At 36.5% G+C, this 20,536-nt stretch overlaps 1 protein-coding gene across 6 annotated transcripts in view; it reads right to left on the bottom strand.

Moving 5' to 3' along the window:
- STAG2 (stromal antigen 2) overlaps positions 1-20,536 on the bottom strand; it is a 120,114-nt gene that overhangs the window by 61,295 nt on the left and 38,283 nt on the right. For all 6 annotated transcript variants that reach the window (XM_043973784.1, XM_043973781.1, XM_043973780.1 and 3 more), the window contains 2 exons: positions 13,259-13,406; positions 9,013-9,091 (listed from right to left, as the gene is read on the bottom strand). In XM_043973784.1, the coding sequence (XP_043829719.1) occupies positions 9,013-9,091; positions 13,259-13,302 (123 nt within the window). In that variant the 5' untranslated portion in view covers positions 13,303-13,406. The remainder of the gene's footprint in view (positions 1-9,012; positions 9,092-13,258; positions 13,407-20,536) is intronic.

The raw sequence follows: 20,536 nt of genomic DNA, 5'->3' as shown, positions 1-20,536 counted from the left end.
CCTCATTCTATACAACTCAGTCTTTCTCTTCGATTTTCCTCATAGTTTAACTTTTTGGGTATACATTGTATCTTTGAACCACTACCTCCCTACAATGAAAATTAAAGTTTCTGGTGGGCAGAAGTCCTTTGTTGCTTCCTATCAGCAGCATCTAGCAAAAGAGGTCCTTGGCCATAGTAACAGATCATGAATTATGTAGCTGTCGATGTATCTTCTGCAGCGGACAATCTCAAAGCCAGCTGAATGCTACAAAAAGAAAGCTTGAGTGAGCTATCCCGAAGTGAACCTCGCACCATTGCACATGCCTTTACTTATCTGATTGAGGTACTATCCTGGTATCCATAGGAAACCTTTTCCTCTAGCTCCCAATTCCACTCTGGTTCCTCCCTTTTCTCTCAGATGACCTACCTTTGCTGCAGGGTCCCTAAATGAGGCAGCTTTGCCAAAACTAGCCCCTTAATTTCCTGCACCTGCCTCATCAATCTAACCTTCAATTGATATCTCATTGCTAAACTTTCTGAGTCATTTAAAAGAATTCACATGTCCACGCCAACCACTTATTTCTTCAACCAATTTGAAATATGGCTTATAAGGGCATCTCTCTACTTGCGTTGGGAAACCTGTTCTGTCCATTTGCTTCCCATTAGGCCTTAACTCTTCTGCAGTCTTCAAATGAGATTCACCCTTATTACCATTCAAATATATTACCTAATCGGTAGCCCTGTGCTTCCATCTCTCCACTCTCCAATCCATCTTTCACACAACCAACAAAAACACCTTCTAATGACTGTCATTACCCTGCAAATTTCAATTCCCTATAGGATTAATCTAACTGTATTTCATAGCCCAAACTATACTCCAAAAGGAACACTTTCTACAATACTGGCCTTTGAATTAAGACTCTCAAACTAGCGTATTTGAATCCTTTACAACTATAAGCTTATAGCTGCCTCTCTGAAACTTCTACCTGGTGCTCTCAGGCCAAAAACATCAAGTCTAATGCAAAATATGATATTAAGTGTAATCTTATTAGATTTTGCCCAACAATCCAGCTTTTAGCAACCTCTACCTAATGTATGTCTTAGCTAAATTTGATAAACACATGCCTGTATACAAGAAGCCATTGATAAATAAGATTAATACTAGAGACTTCAAGTTGACACTGATTATTAAGTTGATTTACTTAATATGCATTTTTTGCACCTCTAAAAGAAAAGGCTGAGGAATCTTGGAAAAAATACACATAATCTAGCAAAAAAAAAAAATTCCCATTTAGGCAACTCCCATTTAGGTATAGGTTATACTAGATAACTAGATATTGACTGGATAGTTAAAAAAAACAACACTAAACATTTTTTAAAGGACTAGAACATGGAAGACTAGATTACATACCAGACCAATATTTCAGAGAAATAATGATGTCAAAAAAAGAAGAGTAGGAGTAAAGAGAATCGCCTCAATTTTGGACACAGAGTTTTAGCAGTCTACAAACAAAATACTTCTTTGCTTAGTCTCTACTTTTCATGTATCTTTCTTACCAAACCTAAATTCTAATAAGAAAATAATCAGAAACAATGAAAGTAACTTACAATTGTGAAGGAAACAGAATGCACTCTAGTTAATTCAACAAAGTGTTTATTTTTCTCCTTTGTAAAGGTGGAGGAAGAAGGCAAAGAGTCCACCAATGTGGAACACTACATATAATGTCAGATTTTTCTATGTATTCATTGTTTTGGGGGATTTTTTTTCTTGTTTTCTTCCTTTAAAAGGGATGGCAATCTGGGAGGGGACTAAAAACAAATGAACAGTTCTTGTCCTCAAGAAGTTTATATCTGGGGGGCAGCTAAGTGGCACAGTGGATAGAGCACAGGCCCTGGAATAAAGAGGACCTGAGTTCAAATCCAGCCTCAGACACTTAACACTTACTAGCTGTGTGACCCTGGGCAGTCACTTAACTCCCACCCAAAGAAGAAGAAGCAGCAGCAGCTTATATTGGGGGGGGGGGGGAGGGGTGAAAGAGGGAAGAAGTGTGTAAAATGTATATAGATACCATAATGTGTCACAGAACTGTGATAATGACTAATCCATTTAAGTGCCATATTAGTATCAGTAGGGCCCCCACACAGACATACACACAACTTTGAAAGAAAAAAAAAAGAAGTAAATATACAATGAAAATACAGTTACAGGCCATACATATTCAAATATTATACAAACCAGATTTAAGGGGGGAGGGGGAGGATTTATTGTTGTTATTCAATCATTTCAGTCTATTTGACTCTTCATGACCCCATTTGGTGCTTTCTTGGCAAAGATACTGGAGTGGTTTGCCATTTCCTTCTCCAGCTCATTTTACAAATGAGGCAAATGAGGCAAAGCAGAGTGACTTGCCCAGAATCACACAGCTACTAAGTATCTGAGGCCACATTTGAACTCTGTAAGATGAGTCTTCCGGATTCCAGGCCTGCACTATGGGGAAGGGGTAATAGAAGCCCAAATTGAGAGCAAAGTGTTAAAACTGATACCTAGGCCTTTACTAAGGGAATTCTCTAATCTACTTGAGGAAAGAGTCACATTTCAATAGCTCACACAACTTGAATTTTTATAGTCTTTGTATACATAACATTGTTGATTTGATTTAAATAAAGATACCTTAAAGCACTTTTCATTAGACATAATCTTTACAACCAAGATGTTTGAATTTTACATAACAGCCAAAGTTTATTCAAATTACTTTAGAATACTGAATGATTTGCAAAAATCTTTGCATAAAGTATCTTTTTCTCTGATAAAAGTCGGAAGTTAAATCTGAGGGAGAAGGCAAGCATAATAATTACAGTGATGAAAAAAAAACATCAATAAAAGTAAGTCACATTCCAACAGACAAGTGGCCAGACAATTATTGGGGAAAAAAAATAGCAGGGCAGCTAGGTGGCACAGTGAATAGAGCACTGGCCCTGGAGTCAGAAGGACCTGAGTTCAAATCCAGAATCAGATACTTGACACTAGTTGTTTGACCCTGGGTAAGTCACTCAACCCAATTGCCTCGCCAAAAAAAGGGAAGAAATACCAACTATCAACCATATGAAAAATTGTTCAATATCACTAATCATCAGAGGAGTGAAAATTGAAATAACTGGAGGGTACCACTTGCCAAGTCAAAAAATATCCAAGATAGCAGTGCTATAAAATGTCTGCTGGTAGAATTATTCCTTCAACCACTTTGAAAAACAATTTATTTCCAAAATAGTTAACTCACACATATCCTATTGTTCTGTTTTGTTTTGGAGGGGGTGCCCACGCTTTGCCAGTACCCCTCCATAAAGACCCATCCAGAACCTGGAAGCCATGAAGCCATGCTTGCTTACCTTATGATTAACCATGAAACACTTGGGGCATCTCTTACTCCTCAAATTAGATGTTTTTCCCTCCCAAATACTAATTATCATTAATATTATACTTCAGCCTGCTAAGAGTCACCAAAAGGTCACCTAAAGTTGTGATTCCATGCTTAGGCTAGGTAAGAAATGAGGCAAGAAATGACCTTTTACCTAAATCCGGGAGCGGAAGACCCTCAGCGTTTCTGGACAAAAAAATTGACAAGAGATCATCATACTCCCAAGGAAGGAAAGTTACTTGACCCTTATCAAAAGGTTCCTTTAGGACTTGAAGCCTAACCTAAACCAAAACTCTACCCCATTTGCCTGTGATAGGAATTACAAAAAAATGCTTCCGGCACAAGTTACTGTTATCATATGTTATATATTGTTATTTTCTATTTCCATACCATAAATCACAACATTCTAAAAGATTCCTATGATTTAGGTGAAAAATATTAGGAGGGAAAATCATCAATAATAACTGCTGCATCACACTATTTATAGACTCCCCAAAATGGGAAATCAAAAGATAAAGGTGATACTTAATATTAAAGTCTCCTAGATAAGCTTCCTTCAAAAGTGTAACAGAAAAGTTTATTGTAAAAACAGACTACCCCATGAATCCCCACCCCCAAAGTCTTAGCCAGCATGGCCCTAATCTTAATTCAGCACACTCCCAATGTTAAAAAAACAACGCATTCCCTTTGACACAAAAATGTTTAGGAATGCTCGTGTATATCCAAAAGTCCAAAATAGACCAAAATACTCATAGCAATAATATGAGGCGACAGAGTAGACCTCCGCTGATCGGACAACGGCTGAAAAAGTTATAGTATTTACACAATGACTACAATATGTGATCGGATATGATCACTATCAGACATATTTACCTAATTTTTTCTTTGCCTAAAGAAAAATGGGGGAGAAAGGGAAAGTCGAAGTTACTGTTATATAAAGAGAAACAATAATAAAATAAATGTTGTTAAATAAAAATCGCTCTGAAAAAATGATTGGCCTATTTAAGACTTATCTAAGTCCAACTGCTTAGTGAACATCTGAAGATAAAACCAGATGGGCAACAAAACAAACTAGAAATGTCTTAAGATCAAGTTTCATCAACAAGAATTTCTGTATTAGGCAAAGAAGTGTAACGGCATTTCAAGTTAGTTGGGTCCTGACCAAGTATATGATATTCAAGAAATCTGTGCTGGAGGCAATTCAATTTAAATGGACACAATACATCTCAAAGAAGGGGTGACTGAAAAAGAATGGACAAAAAATGCTTAGGAAGGGACACCTAACCATATGTCTTTCTCATTTCTATAAAATCTTTATGAGCCAGGCAGGGGTGTGTATGCATAGCACACAGGATGGAAACATAAAAAAAGAGACCAGCTTTTGGAGACAATTTTCTATAGAGGACAGCATCATGGTTATACAACTGATTGAAGTACATGGATTATCTCTCTAAGCTTCCCCCAGCTGTCTCAGAGAATGGTCAGGAGATAAGATCTCAAGAGTAAAGCCTGAAACCAATGTGAACAATGGAAAAACTTACCCACTGGCAGATGTCCAGCTCTCCTAAACCACAACAGTGAAATCCACGGGGGGGGGGGGGGGGGGGGGGGGGGGGGTTTTAAGATGGCCTAACAATCCACCACAATAAAGAAACAACATATCAAACATATTTTGACCAAACTATAAAAGTAGCCAATCAACTTAAGGAATTAGTCTGTAAATATCTGTATCTAAAATAGCAGGAACAGATGAAAAATAAGCAGGAACCAGAGGAGAATAGGAAAGAGGAGACGCAGGAAAATGCTTTCAATGATCCCCCAACTGTTTGCTCCTATAGAAGTTTAAGATCCAGGCCTACAAAATTCCCAACCACAAAGTCGGATCCAGCCCTGCTGTTGTTCCACCACTCCTTTCCCTCTTCACTTTTCTCTACCATCAATCCCACCTCTGCTCTAGCCTCACTTTCTTCTCCCTTATTCACTTCTCATCCATTTATGTAGATGCCAACTATTACCTTGGTTGTTTCCCACCATTTGTATTCTCTGCTCATACTGCTTAAAACTGCTTCTGGGCAGTTACAAAAATCATACTGGGATTTCCAACAAAGTCATGTTACCTAATCTCAAATGGGCCCTAACTGGCTTTCTTTCGAACTCTTCAAACCAGTAGTTTCAAATTACCTTTTTTCTTCATATCACCCTAAACTAACTCTTCAATCTCTACAGAGGACTCCAAATGACACTACTTCTCCTGGCATTGTATACAGACTTTTTAGACCTGGAGCTAATAAAACAGTGTTAACATCCCATCTCAGAACCTGATCAAGTGGCTTAACATCATCTCAGCTTCAGTGTTCTCATCTGTAAATTAGAAAAATAGATCTTACCTAACCGGGGAGTTTGAGGCTCAAATTTGTTAAGTGCTTTGAAAAAACACTATAGAAAGGTGATTTATTGTAATTATTCTCGGGGACAGCTAGGTGGCACAGTGGATTCAGGTAGTCCTGAGTTCAAATCCGGCCTCAGACACTTGACACTTACTAGCTGTGTGACCTTAGGGAAGTCACTTAACCCTCATTGCCCCGCAAAAAAAAATATTATTCTTCTCTCCTATTTCACATGTGAAAACCTCATGGTCCTTCATTATTTCCCCCTTTACTCTAGTATAGGACAAACAGGTGGCCCTTTTTTAGCCAAGGCCAACTATCCTGCATCTGCCCTACATCACACATCTCTTCTATGAGCTTGCCCCTTTACTAACTTGTTCCAAAAACCAAGATATTCAATTTCTTTCTATCTACTGGCTACTTGCCTGCTGCTTACACACATAGGTGTCCAGATTTTCTCCCATTTTCAGTCCACAAGTGCTTATTAAACAAGGTACTAGGAACACACAATGAAAAAAGGCAGTTTGTGCTGTCAAAAAGAGCTTATAGTCTACCCATACACACCTTTACTTGATCCTAGCATCTCAAGCTATTTAATACTTTTGTTGCCTACTTCCTCTGACTTCTCAACCGTTTACAATCGAGAGTCCAATCTAGAGGACTCCAAATTATACTACTTCTCCTGGCATTTTATGTAGACTTCCACTAACCCAAAACAGCTCTTTACAATGTTACCAATGTTCCATGGCCTTTTCTACATCCTCATCCATATTCACCTCAGTGGAGCATAACATTGTGGATAACCCATCTGCTCTTAAAATCTAGCTCTCACTTGTTGAGTTTGTTGAAGGAACTCTTGGTCAGATTTGAGTTGAACTAGATAGACATCCTCTGCAGTCTCTTCCAGATTGGAGATTCTAAGATTCCTGGCTCTCCTCCTCTTTGATATAAATCTCTCAGCCTCATTTGTCACATCATCATTCATATCTCCCCACCTAACAGTGGGTGACTGCCAAGGGCTCCTCTCACAGGGATCCCATTAGTTCGGATGGGTTCAATTATCATCTCTATGTATATGACTCCTAGGATCTAACTCTCTAGCTCTCCAAACTGCAGTCTTCCCTCATAAAATGCCTGGATGTCCCACAGGCATATCAGACAACACCATAAAGCCTCAATCAGATCCATAGCCGCTCAAAACAAAGTTTAGTATAACCAGTGACAGAAAAAATAATGCCTATTATTTTGCAAATAGATGAGAGCTGGGCCCTGGATTGAACAAAAAGAGGAGGAGAATAGACTGAATTGCCCTTGGGAAACTGCAAAACTCCTTTAAAGTCAGAAGGCAAAGAGGTAGACAGAGGAAAGAAGCAGGATTTGATACATAATAAAGAAATAAGAAAAACTGGAATAAATGATGTTAACAAAGAAATGTACCACTGAAAAAGATTCATCTGCTTATGTGGAAAGAGTAAGAGCCTACGGACTCAACTGGTATTATGAAGATGTCAAAATAAACCGGTTGGGTGGAACCCCTGTGTCAATCTGATTTAAGGATAAACAGGTGTGGCTGAATGGACACATCAATGGGATCAAAGATGCCTTTAATTATTCTGGTCTGTGTATATGTTGGACACCATGTCCTTGTATCACCCCCAGGCCTCCCCCAACCAATAGGCAAGGGCTACTGCATGGGATATGTACTTCATAACCACTCACAGTGATTCTGTATGGCTTTGATTCCTAAAATGAAAAAGAGATAAATAACACCAAGGATAAAGCATAGCGGGAAGAAGACAATTTTCACTTCAAACATAACTGAAAAAGTCTAACATCTCTGTTCCAGCTCTAAAACTCTTATGATCCTATACATGACAAGAAAAGGAGTTAGACTCATCATGTAGCTTGAACAAAGACTAAACACTAATTCTCTGAAATAAACTAGATGATAGAATACTAAAAGGAACGTTTAGGTTCCTCAGAAAATAAAAGGAATGTTTCAAAACCATCTAAGGGGGCAGCTAGGTGGCGCAGTGGATAAAGCACTGGCCCTGGATTCAGGAGGACCTGAGTTCAAATCTGTCCTCAGACACTTGACATTAGCTGGGTGACCCTGGGCAAGTCACTTAACCCTCATTGCCCCGCCCAAAAACAAACAAACAAAAAAACCATCTAGGCCAAATCCTCATTTGATGGAGGAAGAAACTGAGGCCCTGAGAGAAGTGAAGTTACTTGCCCACAGTCACACACGTAGTATTTACTCCAACAGGATGTGAAGCAAAACTGTATGGAGTATTTATGACAAGAATAGCCTAAGTATAACATACAAGAGAACATAGTACTGTAGGAAATGAAGAAACGCAGTTTCAGAGAAACTCAGGAAGACTTATATAAACTGATGCAGAGTGAAGTGTTATTGTTACTGTATAAACAAATTTCAAAGACTTGAGAGATCTGTTCAAAGTTATGGCAAACCATGATTTTGGAGGATGGATGAAGTAGTACACTTCTACAGAATGATAAGACTCAGGGTGCATGAAGAATGAGACTTTTTTTGCACATAGTGATAGCAGAAAGTTGTTAAAAAGGTATTTTGCCCTGCCCAAGGTACTAGAAGGAGAGAAAATAATTTTTTCATTAAAAAATTTTTTATTTTAAAAAGAGGAAAGAGTAAAGGCACTATGATCTGTATTGGTAGAGAAAATGACAATAATCCTCATCCATCAAATGGTGCTTTTCTTCTGAACCTCAAAATAAATGTGTATGTGCACATACACAAATGTAAATATGCAAGTATTACTATTAAAAATATGTTGTTTTGCTTGTCCAAAAGCTGAGCAAGAAGAACCCTTGATAAAAATTTAACTGAAAACTAAAGCAAGCACATAGACACACCCACATAAAAACTATTGTATAAATTAAGCAGACCAAATACATTTTTCAAAAAGATAACATTCTTTAAAAAGTGATACATATTTACTGGTTCTTACATATGCAGAAAAGTTATTTGATGTTCTAAAGGCCAAATACATTACATTCATTACCACAACCTAGGAAATGGACCAATTAGCTAAAATTTAATAAAGCAGTCAACAAAATTGCATGGATATTCTTTTAAAACTTGGTTTCCTGGTCCCAATCTTCAACAACTTTAAATTATTTCGGGCCAACATCAATATCTAATGACTTCAAAATCCACAACACGGGCAATATAAATGTTGTACATACTTTTCCTTTGCCTTGTTTTTGGTTTTTTCCTTCAATATCCTCAAAGTCTGTGTCAGAAGAGAAATGTGTCTCTGACTCCCTGTAAGAACAGAATAAGCAAATTTTGAAAACTTTTCACCACTTGTGTAGATCCAGGAAACATTGCAATTTTCAGTTGTTTTGCAAAAACAAAGCTCACAGGTCATAGAAGTTTGACTGCATACTCAAACCCAAAATTTCATAAAACCATCCATGAAATATTCCTTCTAGTAAATCTGCATAAGATGTTACTTTAAGCTACTACATATAAAGTTTAAATGTAAAAATGAATCAAAAATAGCTAAACTTCTATTTTAATGACTTTTTAAAAGTATTCATTATTTAATAATTTTTATCTTTTAAATATCACACTTTAGGGGCAGCTAGATGGCGCAGTGGATAAAGCACTGGCCCTGGATTCAGGAGGACCTGAGTTCAAATCCGGCCTCAGACACTTAACACTTACTAGCTGTGTGACCCTGAGCAAGTCACTTAACCCCAATTGCCTCACCAAAAACAAAAACAAAAACAAAAAAACAAACAAATAAATATCACACTTTATATTTAGTTTGTATATGCTGAGTTACTTTAAATTAGGAAGGGAAACTATTTCAAGGCTCCTACAAATCGAAGATCAGAGATTTAGAACACATAAGGAACCTCTGAAGTCATCAAAACTAGCCCTTCATTTTCCAGAGGAGCAAAATAAAGAGCGCCAGACAAAATGACTTCCTAAAGTCACAAGATGAGAATTCAACCCTGGTCCTCTCACTACAAATCCACCACTTTATACTATTCTACATAGTGGTAATTCACAATGGTTTTTTATGAGAAAAAAGACAAGAATATAGACACAGTGATTCACTTGTCATGCACACATACACGTACACACACAGAGCCTTTGGCTTATATTCTCATTAGTTATTCTTTTTTTTATTTTTTTTGCTGGGCAATTGGGGTTAAGTGACTTGCCCAGGGTCACACAGCCAGTAAATGTCAAGTGTCTGAGGTCGGATTTGAACCCAGGTACTCCTGAATCCAGGGCCGGTGCTCTATCCACTGCTCCATCTAGCTGCCCCTCATTAGTTATTCTTAAAGAAAACAAACTGTTACATGCATTAAAGAAAATATACTTATACTTGGTAGAGGGAGTTTCCTAATGAAGAAGCTCCCCACACCAATGAAATCATAGGTACATGCAGAAAAAAAGTCAAACTGGATTTTATATAAGCAACCATAACCAAATTAATAACCAAAAATAAGCATAACATCCTAAAATGGAACACATGGCAGTAAACTAAAAGGACCGGGGTTAAAAAGATAGGTTTCTCTGACTGATCAAATTTCTTCTATTTACATTTTATTACTACAATAAATCCTTCTTCAGATGTCATGTGGGGGCATTGATTTTTTACATCCCAAACTGGAAAAGTTCTTGCAAATCACAGTATTTGAGTTGATTCTTCTCTCTCTCCAAGATATTTATGGAACATTTGCAAAAATTTCCCAGCACTCAGTTCTAAAAAGAATTCCACAAACTTCTCTGAAAACACAGCAAAAAGCATTACTCTTTTCCAAGTCACAATGAAATAAGCAGGTGTGAAACACTAGCTCGCTAAGTAACATATAGAGGCTCAGTTAAATCCTTAAAGCTTCATCAACACAATTCCTAGGAAAGAAAAGACAAATGAACCAAAATATACTGTTTTAAAAGCTACTTAAAGCCTACAAAATTAAACAGCCAACAGGAAGCCATAAAACAGAGAAATTCCTCCAGAGCGGACTTTCACTGTTCTTAACACACCCTCTTAGTGTAGAGGGGGGTAAAAGGGGGAGGGTACAAGCATAAAAAAATACCAGGAACTTTCGGCTCTTTGAACTTGGACAAGTCACTTTAAATCCCTGGGGCTGAAAAAGTCAGGGGCTTATTTAGCTACAGTCCCTTCTAGCTCAAACTCAAAATGCAAGATGGTTTTTCCAAACAAAAGGACATGGGTGGAGGAGAACCACTGAAAACTGCACAGCCTGAAGCTTGATTTCCTGGATTTAATCAAACCCCCTTAATTTTGAGAGAGAAAAGAAACTGAGGCACAGAAGATGTTTAATGGCAGAACTCCTACTTCAGCTTTACTGCTTACTTCCACTACAGATCTTCTGGGTTTATTTAAATACTTCCAATCCCCTTCCCCCTCCTAAAGATAATGTTTATCCACTCCATATTAGTTTATTGTTTGTCCTTCCATTGTGAGGTGATGTCATAGCTTGCAGTGAATTGGATTTATGTGGGGGAGGGCTGTGTAAGGTCACCAACCTCACTCTTTCCCCCAGAGTCATCTGGGTGCAGTGGCAAGACATATCAGGACAACTGGAGACGGCCCTGAATATTTAAGGCAATTGGAGTTAAGTGACTTTGCCCAGGGTCACCCAGCTGATGTGTCTGAGGTGAGATTTGAACTCAGGTCCTCCCAACTTTGGGGCCAATGTCTACTGCTCCACTACAAACTAAGGAAGAGGGCAAGCTCATCATCATTTGGGGGGGGGGGGTGATGTCACATTGGGTTAAGGGTTAAATGCTTCAATTCTCACAAGATACAAAGAGTAGCTAGGAAGTAAGGAAGAACCTGGATGTGGAGGCAGGCTGTCATAGCTGCGTGATCTCTGGCCTCAGCAACCTCATGGCAGGACTGGACAGGACAGACCTCTTAAACTTCAAAATCTAACAATGCACACTTAATAATACTTGCATTTCCTATGTTATAGGATTATTGCTTGGGAAAGTCTTGGTAAAATCCAAGTGCTACATAAATGAACTCCTATGATGACCATTGTTTCATGGAGATGGCCGTGGTACCCTAAAGGTTGTACCAGCAAAGCACACACTCTGCCGCGTATAAGCTACCAACTGTGGGAGTGTGTGCAGTCTTAGGACCACTCTAGCTAATGTCCTGTCACTAAGTGACAAGAGGCACTAAAGGAGTTTTGATCAACTCTGGAGAAGGGAACACCCATGAGAAGAGTCACAACATCAAAGTCACAGGTCCACACTGGCTATCAATCTCTAGTCTTATCTACCTAATTTCCCAAATTTACTTATGAACTAAATACCACAGAAATTATAACAAAAAAGTATGGGTAACTCTACTACACACCTACGCAAAAAAATCTTTTAGTTCCAGTAAGCTTATACCTCTCTAGCCTAAAAATTGGGTTTATTAAATTATATGATTGACATATTCCAAAATTTACAGACATTTGATTTTTGTAAATTGTATTTAAATGGGGGGCAGCTAGGTGGCAGTGTAGATAAAGCACCTGCCCTGGATTCAGGAGGACTTACTAGCTGTGTGGACCCTGAGCAAGTCACTTAACCCCAATTGCCTCACAAAAACAAACAAACAAAATGCAATAGATTTTCAGGTTTTTTCCAAGAAGGACCTAGAATCTACATCACCATACACTTCTGACACTGTTTGGTACAACCACTAAAGCCTTTTTAAACATTCTTGTGGGAAAAGATACCAAAGTGGCCATTCTCCCACTCTTTCATTTGTTATATTTTTGGGCACTATAATTTTTGAAATTTGAGGAAGTGGGGGGAGGCAAAGTCTTGGAAAAGTAATATTTTTTTTATTAAAAAAGAACCAGGGAGCAGCTAAGTGGCACAATGGATAGAGCACCGGCCCTGGATTCAGGAGAACCTGAGTTCAAATCCAGCCTCAGACACTTGACACACACTAGCCGTGTGACCCTGGGCAAGTCACTTAACTCCAACTGCCTCATCCATTAAAAAAAAAAGAACCAAACTTAGTTCTGAAAATTTTGTTACATTCCTTGAAATAACTGGTATGTCAAGACTGAAATGAATGAAATGTCACAAAACCAAGGCTAGGAATCACTCTGCCAGAGTAAATCTAAGACTTCAGAAAGCTTGTTTAAAAGTGTATATAAGGGGGGGTAGCTAGGTCACACAGTGGATAAAGCACCAGCCCTGGATTCAGGAGTACCTGAGTTCAAATGCAGCTTCAGACACTTGACACTCACTAGCTGTGTGACCTTGGGCAAGTCACTTAACCCCCACTGCACCACAAAACAAAACAAAACAAAAATGTATATACTACTTACTTTCTATTTTGACTACCAATGGAGGATCAATAAATATTGGGGGGGGGGGACTGCACAAAAAAAAAACCTCTTAGATTATTAATTACTACTATTAAAAATTACTTACTGAAGTAGGTTAAAATCAGTTGGTATTTCTGGAGCTGCTATCATTTCTTTATCATCTTCTGGAACACCACAGTATTAGAAATAATGTGTTCATAAATTTACGTTTGCAAAAGTGCAAGTGTACTTCTTTCTCCGGTGATAGAAAATTCCTAAAAAAAGAAAAACAGGCCATGTTTATTCTAGAAAGCTGAAAGGGGGAGACAGCAAAATGTTCATCCTCAAAAGCTATAGACACTGGTACCTGCTGTCTGTTTTAGCAAATAAAAGGGGTTTTGACCTCCCCTTTACATCTTTACCTAGAGGCTCGTTTTTGTTATAAACAAGTATACTATCACAATAAAAGTAAAATAGACAAGAAAGGTTATTTCTACTAGCTTGATTAAGCAGCTTCACAAAATTCAACTACAACATGGAACAATCTAAAATTCAGAAATTTCAGAAGTGTAAAAGGGGAAAGTGATTTGGCAAAAAACTAACACTCTTCTCAGATATCCATTCAGGTAATTCATTTAAGGAACATTTATTTAATCATTCAACTATTGTATGTTTGGGAAGAGACAGGACATGTTAAATGTTTGGGGTTTTTTTAATCTCAATTCTTCTCCCTTAAGGAACTGACAAGCTAAACTGAGAAGAGAACATAAGAAACTAACAGTTTCACAATGAAGGCAGTAAGGTGTCCCAAGAATGAAGACTTAAGATTAGTTTGGAAAGCTGGAAAGGTTATAATGGTGAATTCAAGTAGGTGAGTAATATATAACTAGGAAAAAAAAAAGTATGCAGCTTTATTGGTAAACTCCAGCTAAGAGGCTGATGATCCCCTGTTAATTTACTACTATCTAGCAGTTGAAAGTACTTTAACATTACAAAGCAATAACATACTGAACCACTGGAAAAGATAAACAAGAATTTCTATTTCTTCTTGACCACATATTATATAAATGCTACAAAAGCTTCAAGCAAGTGGCCTTAATATTCACTTAGTCTTAAATATGTAACACCATCTATGTTTTATTGTATTTTAAATTTATTTTGTTAGATATTTCCCAATTACCGTTTAATCTGGTTCCACTTATACTTGTATACTTATACTTGGGCCACACATGCCTGCATTTGACACCTCTGCCTTCAAACTAGAAAATTCTTTGATTTCACAAACTAAATATAAAATAAAAACTTTTTAAAAAATAGTCAATGATACCAACAACAACAAAAACAAGAAAATTCTAATACCAAAGTAGAGGGACAAGGAAAAACAGAAGGCATGAATAATCTGCAAATTAGGAAAAGCAGCTCCTGAATTATCCAAGAGTTGACTTATAAAACCATATTGAATTTTGTCACTCTCCTAAAGTGCTCATATTGTAAAAATATCTAATTTAGTGACATGCCCATTACATGACTAAATCCACAACTGTTCTCTTAGACTACCATTTAAATACTTCCATTTAAAAATAACTTTGTGTGTGTGGAGAGATTCTCAGAGCTAGTCAAGTGAGTAGAGGTTCCCTGCCAGCTAGAACTTTATGCAGGAAAGATAAATGTACTCACTCCTAAGTGCATTAGGAAAAGAAACTGGCCACCATATGATTTATTGTAATTTAAATACAGATTCTGTTCATAAATGAATTCTGACTAGGCAACATGGCATTAGGTATATAATCAGGGGTAAGTCGCTTAACCTCTCTAACAGTTCAGCCTACATCCTACAGCCTACATCCAAGAATGGTTATTGTAATGAAAGAAGTTTGCTAACCTTAACGCCTATATGAGTTAACATTTTAAGAGATAAAAAGGATCTATATGTAAAGATTTTGTAGCCCCCCCAAAAGTTCTAAATGAGTAACATTCCCTGTGTAATTTCTAGTGAAGAATTCAGTGCTGCTAGGTCAAGTCAAGTTCAGCAAGAATGAAGTACCAAAGCATGAGCCTGTCTCAGTAAAAAAGCTCTGGTTTTTAAACAAATTGTAAAGTAATTAATACATTTTGCCAATTATTTTTTATTCTATAATTGTTTTTACATGAACTATAAAAAGAACATTTTTAAAGTGAGAAAACTGTTTCCTACCTAGAAAGGAACTAGTGGCTTGCCTAGGAGTCAGGATGACCTGAGTTTAAACTCTTGCCTTTCACACATACTGATCATGTGCCCCAGGCAAGACTCTAAACTGCAGAATTACTGAAAATCAACCTAGATTTTAGGGGTGGGAGGAGGATACGATGAGTTACCTTCTACCAATGAAATCTCCAATCAGATCTTGCTTTAAATTAAAAAACCACGGCAGTAGCATACTAAATTCCAAGTATCTTTATTCTCTGCATTTTGGTTATTTCCAAAATATCTACAGCTTGCCATCAAGAGAGCTGATTTTGGCTCAAAGAAAACTTAATTCTTAATTCCAGCAATAAAGCAAGTGCTGAATCTGGTAAAAAGTTTAGTATTTTTTAAGTCAATCTTAGTTCACATAAAACCCCAAAATACATTTTTCACCTTAAGCACATTTCTACAGTTGTATACAACACCGATAATAATTTTCATTGGAAAAGTCCTCAAGTAACATCTTTTGATTGGAAATATGGGCCATATTTTAAGGGAAGCCCTAATTTTTCTATTTGGAAACAAGATGGAATTTTTATGGAAGCATAATAATGGCATATACTCAAGGATCACAAGGTGGAGCTCTCACCCAAAGCTAGAAAAAAATGAACACAGGTCTCAACCCCTAGTTACTCTTTACCAGGTATAGTAATTTCATATGGCTATAAGTTAATAAAGTTCATCCTATAAAAGAAAAGAGATGGGGAGGGATTCCAATTTACAATGACTTGTCACTAAAAGATAAAATTTTCCTCAGGGAGTAAAATTATTCAAGTTTTTAAAACTGGCAAGATCAAATTCAGTCATGGTACATAATTTGCTTTCTGTATTTTCATAAATCTCACAAATAAAACACCAATTCAATATCCAATCCTATCAACATTTATTAAGCACCTACTATTTGCCAGGCACTGTGCTAAACACTGGGGACAGAATTAATAAAAAGACAGTCTCTGCCCTCAAGGAGCTTGCAATCTAAAGTAAATCATAGCAGTACGATCCAGAAGGGAGGGGGGGGGGAGAGAAGTGTGTGTGTGTGTGTGTGTGTATACACACACATATACATATACAGTCGTATCTTTTAGTTACAGGAAGATAGACACAAACATACATACATGTGTACATGGATACATATAGATACATACGTAGATGAGAAATCACTATAATAAAATACTGCATCTCGAAAAACTCTTACATCATTAAAGAGATTCCTTGTTTTTATAATATAAGTTAATTAAAAAGCAAGTTTTACTTTACACAAATTTATATTGTTGAAACACCATTTATTTCTTTTGCAATGTTTTCTTTCCTCACTGCTGTCTGAAAATATTGGGTTTCTTTTAGGGGCTCAGCTTAAAAGTTACTTGAAAATAAAGACTGTCAAGCATTATGTAAACTGTTCCCATATACATAATATAGAAAATGGCCCTTGGTTAAATTATAGCCTTGAATGTCTGGTTCACAACTACTAAGAAACTCTATTTCCCTATATATAAAATAGGACTAACAGCAGTTGTACTACCATCCTCATAAGACTTTGTTACAAGAAAAGTAACCTGCAAACTCCAGTGAGTTCTCCTTAATAAAAGACCTCTACTAAAAGAACAGAAGTTGCAGACTTAGATACATAAACAATTTCATAAGATCATAGATTTGGTACTAAGGCACTATGCATGCATTCATTACTTTGCCCCATCAGTCTCTTCAAATGTCAAGATATGCTTGAGAGGCTGACAGAATTGTCTATTACTGCTGTCACTTGTCCCCAGTGAACAATTTTAAGACAATTCTGACAATAATATACATTTTTACAGAAGTAGGAAGAGACCCTCCGATAGGGCTAAGGGTATGCCTCTTCAAAGAAGCTTTTCAGGGGATAGGGGGTGAGTGTCTTTTTTTAAAGGATCTAAGCCATATCTAAGAATTACCAGGAAATTAAACTTAGAGGGGGTTAAGTGTACAATGTGGGATAACACAGAATATGTTAAAGCTTAAGTATCTCCTAGGAACTGCATTTTTCATTTGTAAACAAAATTTATATTGCAATTCAATATACAATTCTGGTATATTTTCTTTATGGTATATGCCCTTAAAAGTTGTTCCAGAAGTTGTCATTTTTGACATCTAAACCAATAATGGAGGGACATCCCCCCAAACTGCATTCATTGCCTAGTTCATTTGTGTTTGCAAAACCACAGTAGCCTTGGGTTATTTGAACTACATTAATTTGAAAACTATGAGTGATCATGTGCCAAAAGGCTATGGTACAGTAGCAATAAGCAACATATTTCAGAGAATTACAAAACAGAATTAATTAAATAAAAGATTTCTAGACCTAGAAATGCTTAAAATTCACATTAGGTTCCAAGAAAAAAATTAAATCTAAATCCCAGTAGATATTTGTATCATGAAAATCACTTTATACCTGGTATCATTTGAGTCAAGTAGCAAATCTCAAACAAAAGAGAATTCATACCAGAAAACATTAGTTCTATGAGGGATTATGTCATTTATGTTTTAAAAAATCCAAATTTTATATGGTATTAAGCTCTAAGCTTTCAAATCATTCTTAAAAGGCACAGAAAATACTTAGCAAAAATTTCATCCATACGTCAAATAGTACAAAAGTAAAGCATAATTCAGTTCAATGTGTAAAGTATAACAAGAGAAAGGAGATTACTTCTAGAGTAATAACTTTAAATTTTAGTGATTATTATTTTATTGATAAATTAACTTATTAATAAAATTGGCGAAACCACCCATTTCTCATCCCTTTCCCTTGAGATTAGCTGACATACTAAGGTATTTCAGGCATTCCATATCAAACAAAATTTTGGCTAACAACAGCAAATTCTTTCTATGGTGCTACAAAAAAGAACATGTAACAAATAAAATTGTCTTGGTAAAAAGTTCAAGTGACTCCCTTGCTACGAGATGGAAAATCTTTCTGGCCAAAGATTGATACCACTTTCCCCCTATTTAAATCCAGTGAAATCTAAACCCCCTTATCATTCTAGAATACCATCCTGCTGACTCAAATTCCTGATTTCTTACATGGCCATTTTATACATTAAAAAGGATCAGCTACATTTCTATTTTTAATTTAGCCAAAATACAAATGTCTCTATTTTTAAAGGTTAAATGACTTTACACTGCCCCATTTTAGAGCAAGAGAATGATCTAAACATATCAGAAAACATCACATTTGGCCCAGAAGATAAGCGCTATTTCTGGCAAAGAAAGTAAAATTCCTCTATCATGTAAAACCATGAATGTTGCAATGTTTTTCTTAGGACATCAGACAGACAGAAGAGGCTGCTCAAATTTTAGGTAACGTGTCTGGTTTTTTTTTTTAATTGTACTAACTACAACTACCCACTATGTAGATGACAATAACAACTAATATTTACACAGCAATTTATAATTATCCTGCCAAGTATTTTGCAGATGAGCAAACTGGGGTACTCCCTTCACATGAAAGGGGAAAAGTAGAAAAGAAGCCTTTAATGGCTTTAGGCTGCAGATTGTAACTCTCATACTATAAAAGAAATGCAATAAACAATGCATGCAATGTTGATAATCCCTATTAGGGTCTTCTCAACAAGATAACCTGGTAATAATTTTCATAAAGATAAACTTCTAAAACTTTACCTTATGTGGTATTAATTATTAATTCATTATTAAGCTTAATAATTAAGAACTTGCTTAGTAAATTTTTCACCCTACATACCCTGACCCCCTTTATCCACTCTCAAAGACAAAGATACAGCACTGTGCCACCTAACAGATGCAGAGAAATAAAGGTTATTTACCACAATAATCTTATCCTTTAACCACTTGGTCATGTATGTGTGTATATACATACACATATTATATGTATGTGTGTGTATGCATATGTGTGTGATCTTAGATACCAAACCCTTATTTGAGAAATTACAAAGATTTATTCCCAATAATTGAGTATCACTGAAAAGAAATGTTCAATGGTGAACAAAGAATGAAAAAAAATTAATGAATTGATGCAAAGTAAAGAGAGGAATGAAAACAATACATACCACTACAAAAAGAAATGGAAAAAGGGCAGAAATCAAAAATGAATTGTTATTAAAGTACAAAAAAACCAAGCCAGATTCCAAACGGATGATTAGACTTATGATCTCATAATTCTTCAAAGTACTGATCCACTTAACTAAATTAAATATGGTAATGTATTGTCACCTTCATTAGTTTAGAAGAAATAACTAGTTCTTTACATTTTCAAGTTTAAGGGTTTAAGCTTAATAAAGCTTTAAAACCGAACTAAGACATTTATGATACCCAATGTATAGCAAACCTTCCAGACATGCAAATAAATACATGTGCTGTTCTTCATATTTGAAAGATATTTACTGTTGCAAACCATCAACTTTATAGTATGAATGATGAGATACAGTATCAAGCATTTATTTCATACTGCATACATTAAAGATGCTCCTTTACTATGGATCTGTAATTGTTTTAAAATTGTCATTTATGACTTTCCTTCTCGGCTTCGTGCGCTGTCTTTGCTCAAAAAGAACGTTCCAGTTTCTGATTATTTCATGCCAAGATGTCTGCTACTATTTTCCAATATCCCACAGCTATACTACTTTGGCTTAAATTGTGTTTCCATGTGTCCTTATATAGATTTTCTCTGCTTGCCCAGCTTGTACAGTCATCTACTCTTGATAGTCATAACAGCTGTTTAGGTATCCTGCTGTCATCCACCCTCCACACACTTCCTACCAAGAGTACTGTAGCTGGCAAGCACAGTATGCTGGTAGACTGGCCAGATTCTAGAAACTTACTGATAATCCTACCTTCCTATTCACATTAGGTATGGCTCCTATATTAAGTTAAACAGTTTACCAGGAAAGAACACAACAGGTTATTGGTTCTGAGGTAAAAGTCAAACTGATAGCAAGCTATTTGCCAATACAACTGAACCAGGTTGTTTATATTAGAAGCAAGCAACTTAGGAAGTACTGTGCGTACATTATTTCATTTGACACAGTATCCTTTGGAAATAGTTAAGCCAGATGTAATACAATCATTACTCCCATTTACAAATCAGGAAAATGGGAGAGAATATAGAGCTAGGACTCGGTTTGGTTATTGGTTAATTTATTATTAATAAATGATTATCGACCTTTGAGCCATGTG

The sequence above is a fragment of the Dromiciops gliroides genome, chromosome X, assembly GCF_019393635.1.
Source record: "Dromiciops gliroides isolate mDroGli1 chromosome X, mDroGli1.pri, whole genome shotgun sequence".
Taxonomy (NCBI): domain Eukaryota; kingdom Metazoa; phylum Chordata; class Mammalia; order Microbiotheria; family Microbiotheriidae; genus Dromiciops; species Dromiciops gliroides.
The sequence above is the reverse complement of the archived record's forward strand: the minus strand, read 5'-3'. Positions and strand labels throughout refer to the sequence as shown.